Raw genomic sequence first — 5,126 nt, forward strand, 5'->3', positions numbered from 1 at the left:
GACCCCTTTGTATGGTTTACTATAAGGGTCAACACTAGCGTCTACCAACTTCGAGTAATGAGTCTTCATCTTGTTACACCAACTTCTGTAAAGAGTTTTACACTTTTTATTGACTCCTTTCCGAACCTCTTCATCCTCATCATAATCAACAATCTCAAATTTATCCTACAAATATAATGAATGCTTTTATTAATATCAAAATGCAAGTAATGGTGATAATCTAATTATCTGAAAAGTAGCAAATACATGTACCCGAACTGCTTGAATGATTGGGGCTTTATGAATCTCATCAATCTTGTCCCACTTTTTTATTCCAATGATTGGTGCAGCCATCCTTATCTGTAAGCCAAGTTCATTTGCAAATGGAGTGGCATAAGGTCCTACTGGCACCTTCGCATCTGCAGGGATCCAAACAGGAAGTCTTTTACCACCATTGTTAGCTATGAGACGTGCTATGCTCTTCTCTTGAGTCTGACCGCTGACTTGTCTAGAACGAGTACGCAAACTAGTGGTAGATGGCACATCATGGGTAGTAGTTGCATTTGTAGATGGTGCAACCTGAGTAGTAACTACATTTGTAGATGGTGCAGCCTGGGTTGTAGTTGCATTTGTAGATGGTGCAACCTGGGTAGTAGTTGCATTTGTCGGTGGTGTAGGCTGGATACTTAGAGCATTTGTAGATGGTACACTCTGAATAGATGGGGTTAAAATAGGTGGTGCATGCTGAGTAGGGGCAGCAATTCTAGCTGCAGCTTGTTGGGAAGGTAGAGGAACTTTGGATGATGCTGCATGTCGAACTTTACCAGGGCCTGCCATCTAACACAACAACTCAACAATTACATGTGTGAAGCATATGTAAAATAAGCAATTACATTAATATCAATGGCTATATAATAGAATCAATGTCAGAACATAAGTAATAACTAAACAATAACATAACATAAGAAACAAAAAAAATAAATTAGACAAAGAGAGACAGATAGGGACACACACAAACACATATATACAAAAAAATAAAAAATAAATAAAAAAAAATAAATAAAAAATTCATGTAGAATTGTCATTGTACTCAAACTCAAAGGCACTTAAACAACAGTGTCATCAAAACATATTACAATCACACAACAATTAAAGTTCTATGTCAAAATCTATATTACAATCAAAATGATTATGTAGCTCATCTTCTCGGATAGTCAATGCTCGTAGTAATCATCTTCATTATCGCACCCCTCTTCCTCATCAACACCATCGTTGTGTGCTCGATTAACTGATTGTAAAACCACCTCACTTGGGATAATTTGAGGATCAATGTCATTCATATGAAGTGAGATTGTCACGGGGTGTTCAACGCTCACTGGGACAGCATCAATTGTTTCATTTTGTTGCAATACATTTTCAGGTTCAAAGCCATCTTGTTCTGGTACATCCCATATTCCTCGATGTTGTAGTCTTTCTACGACTTTCCAATGTCCGCCTAACTTTGTATCATCAACGTAGAAAACTTGTTTCACATGACTTGGTAAGACAAATGGATCATCTTTATACCATCGACTTCTAACATCAATACTTGTGCAATGTGTATCAGTATGTAATGTTCTATTGCTACCGGTATTGAACCATTCGCATTGGAATAAAACAACTCGATGTCCAAGTATGTAATGCATCTCCCACACTCTATTCAAGTACCCATAAAAGTTAATTGTTTGTCTCTCATGCTCCCCTTCCACAACTAACCCACTATTTTGGCATTTATGACTACTATCACGATCCTTACTATGAAATCGAACACCATTGGAAATGCAAGCTGAATACAAGTTAACATTCACACTAGGACCATTTGCTAATGACCACAAATCATCAGTTGCTTCTGGTAATCCTTGAGCTCGTAATTGGTTCATCTACATAACGACATCAATTTCAATCATTATGTTAGTATTCATATAAGTGTAGCTGAATAAAGTTTGGGATTATATCTTACATGTTCTTTGAACCACTTGGGGAATTCCTTTTTCTATCTATTTGTGATGTCACGTACACCTTCATTTTCTAAAAGATTCTTGTGTTGCCTACTTACAAACATATGATTCATAAGTAACATATTATATTGAAAACATAATTCTACAAAAAAAACAATATTAAGAACGTACTCTAGATAATGGTCAAGCTCGAGGCTATTATTCAAGACAAACCAATGAGCCATTTCACGTTCTTTTTGAGACACGTTAGAAACCCTTGTTATTAGCCCAAAAAGATGAACATTTTGCATGAAGACCTCTAACCCTGACTCATGCACACTAACATCGACATTCCGTTCCTCTCGATTAAATACAGTTTCAATCCCACCCACATACATTGAGCAAAATGTGAGACACTCCTTGACAACATAAGCTTCTGTGATCGAACCTTCTGGACGAGCTCGATTTGCAACATATCCTTTTAAAGTTCCAAGCAGCCTATGAAAGAAACAATAGAATAATCTTATTACACACACACTCACATTTTTATAAATACATATGCAGGTTGTGCTACAATTTAAGTATTCTAGTGTTTTAATAAGTTAGTACGTACCTTTCAATGGGGTACATCCACCGATATTGCACAGGTCCACCAAGAATGGCTTCACGCGGCAAATGAATCGCCAAATGGACCATCACATCAAAAAACGCTGGTGGGAAAATTTTTTCTAACTTGCATAGTATGAATATTATGCGATCTTCTAATATTTCCAAATTCTTCATCTTCAATGTCTTCGAGCAAAGCTCTTGGAAGAAATTTCCCAACTCAAATAATGCGACACAAATATCATTGTGAAGATATCCACACATTCCAATGGGAAGAAGTCGCTGTATGAGGACATGACAATCATGACTTTTTAGGCCTGTTAACTTATCACCTTTTGTGTTCACACACCTTGAGATGTTTGCTGCATAACCATCAGGATACTTAATTGACTTTAAAAACTCACAAAAACCATATCTTTCATCTGAGGACAAAGTGTACAATGCTGGGGGCTTTTCAAAAGATCCATCGGCACGCCTTTTTAAGTGCAACTCCTTCCTTATTTTCATATCTTCCAAATTCATGCGTGCTTTTTCTGTGTCTTTGTTCTTCCCATCTATACTCAGTAATGTTCCAAGCAAACTATCACATATATTCTTCTCTATGTGCATAACATTGAAGTTGTGTCGGAGTTTAAGTGTTTTCCAATATGGCAACTCAAAGAAGATGCTTTTTTTTGTCCAATTCAATACTGGATTTTCCCTTTTTCTTTTCTTATTGGTTGGATGCTTTCCAAATGGTTTGAATGTCCCTGAATCCAATTGTTCTAAGATTTGTTCCCCTGATAACTCTAAAGGTCTTGACAGGAACTCAGTCTTACCATTATAAAGTCGACTCCTTCGCCAAGGGTGGTCATCAGGCAGGTAACGACGAGCGCCTGTGTACCCTATCTTACCTCTCAACCGTTGTGAGGAAGCATTTTTGTTACAGGTGGGACAAGCCAAATACCCTTTCGTACTCCATCCCGACAAGTTTCCATATGCAGGAAAGTCATTAATTGTCCACATAACAGCTGCATACATTTGAAAACTTAATTCAGTTGAGGCATCATAAGTAAGCACACCATCTTCCCACAACTCCTTCAACTCATCAATTAATGGTCGCATGTAAACATCGATATCTCTCCCTGGTGCTTGTGGTCCAGGGATAAGCAATGACAGCATACTAAATGCTTGTTTCATACATTTCCAAGGAGGCAAGTTGTAAGGCATAACAATCACAGGCCACATACTGTACGAGTTGCTCATGTTTCCAAAAGGATTGAAACCATCAGTGGCCAACCCTAACCTCACATTTCGACTCTCTTGGGAAAACAAAGGATGTTACCTATCAAAATCCTTCCATGCCTCACCATCAGCCGAGTGTCTCAATATCCCATCATCTACTCGTTTCTCTTTATGCCATCTCATATCTATTGCTGTTTTTCTCGACATATATAATCTCTGCAACCTTGATGTCAACGGGAAGTATCTTAAGGTCTTGTGAGGAACTTTTTTACCTTTTCCATAATTCGACTTGTATCTAGACTCTTGACAAATTGGACAATTCTCTAAATTTGCATTCTCTTTCCAGAAAAGTGCACAATCATACTTGCATGCATGAATCGACACATATCCTAAGCCTAAGGCACGTAAGAATTTTTTGGCTTCATAAAGGGTCCATGGAATCACTTGATCACTTACCGGTAGAAGGTCCTTTAATATCCCCAACAACATGTTGAAAGACTTATTGCTCCACTTGTTCAACACCTTCACTTGAAGCATCTTAACAACAAATGATAAAAGAGAAAACTTACGGCACCCAGGGTACAACTCTCTTTGAGCATCATTCAACAATTTGTTAAAGTTGGGCATGCCCTCTTTTTCAACATTGTTAGCCACATCATCGTCATTGTCATTGTCATTGTCACCTTCCTCCTCATCCTCTTCATTTTCATCATCATTTATGGTAGTCCCCATGTAAACATCTTCTAACAAATTTAGGATTTCATCTTGATCTTCGCCTGTCTCTGCTTCCATTCTATCCCCAACACTTCCAAAGTCATTGTGGTTGTCATTATTCAATGCATGAGATTGATTCATGGGAACAGATTCCCCGTGATGCACCCAAGTCTTATAAGAAGGAGACATCCCTTTCACAACTAAATGATACTCCACAATTTTACAAGTATGTCGTTCACAATTCAAACAGTCCATACATGGGCAACGAATCTTATCATTTGGCTCTACATTCATCATTGCAAATTGAACAAAAGCCTTCACCCCATCTCGATACTGGGAACTCATCCTATCCCTAAGTAACATCCAACTCTTGTCCATATTTGGTCACCTACAAAGCCATGGTTATGTGAAATTCCTTTGAATTAGAGAATTACATGTCAAATAGTTCCTTGAGTCATATAAGTGTTTGTCATATCATGAATGCTCAAAACATTAGGTAAACATTGAGAAACAATAAAAAAATAATATTTTCTCTCAAAAAAGCCAAACCTTGAACCAATATGGTGAAATTAAAGAACAAAACAGCTCACAAATAGGGCCTACAAGGGTAGAATCATGAAATTCAAA

General features: G+C 37.6%; 2 protein-coding genes across 2 annotated transcripts; both read right to left on the reverse strand.

Annotated features, from left to right (window-relative positions):
* Positions 1–1,193: 1,193 nt before the first annotated feature.
* On the reverse strand, positions 1,194–3,806 carry LOC145823675 (uncharacterized). Its single transcript, XM_082923179.1, has 3 exons — positions 2,569–3,806; positions 2,300–2,453; positions 1,194–1,898 (listed from the first exon to the last, which is right to left on the reverse strand). Exons 1-3 carry the CDS (start codon positions 3,804–3,806, stop codon positions 1,194–1,196), a joined length of 2,097 nt encoding a protein of 698 aa, XP_082779305.1.
* A 75-nt stretch (positions 3,807–3,881) lies between these two features.
* Positions 3,882–4,877, reverse strand: LOC114265954 (uncharacterized). Its single transcript, XM_082923180.1, has one exon. The coding sequence runs from the start codon at positions 4,875–4,877 to the stop codon at positions 3,882–3,884; it is 996 nt and encodes a 331-aa protein (XP_082779306.1).
* Positions 4,878–5,126: the final 249 nt, after the last annotated feature.

The sequence above is a fragment of the Camellia sinensis genome, chromosome 4, assembly GCF_055761805.1.
Source record: "Camellia sinensis isolate YWXY chromosome 4, ASM5576180v1, whole genome shotgun sequence".
Taxonomy (NCBI): Eukaryota; Viridiplantae; Streptophyta; class Magnoliopsida; order Ericales; family Theaceae; genus Camellia; species Camellia sinensis.

What these genes read in the sequence shown, in the direction of transcription:
- LOC145823675 (XM_082923179.1), bottom strand. Translation starts at nt 3,806, where the DNA reads ATGAGCAACTCGTACAGTATGTGGCCTGTGATTGTTATGCCTTACAAC. An exon ending in TGGATGTACCCCATTGAAAG is followed by an intron (nt 2,454 to 2,568) that starts GTACGTACTAAC and finishes TTTCTTTCATAG; the next exon opens with GCTGCTTGGAACTTTAAAAG. An exon ending in GAGAGGAACGGAATGTCGAT is followed by an intron (nt 1,899 to 2,299) that starts GTTAGTGTGCAT and finishes GTCGTTATGTAG; the next exon opens with ATGAACCAATTACGAGCTCA.
- LOC114265954 (XM_082923180.1), bottom strand. Translation starts at nt 4,877, where the DNA reads ATGGACAAGAGTTGGATGTTACTTAGGGATAGGATGAGTTCCCAGTAT.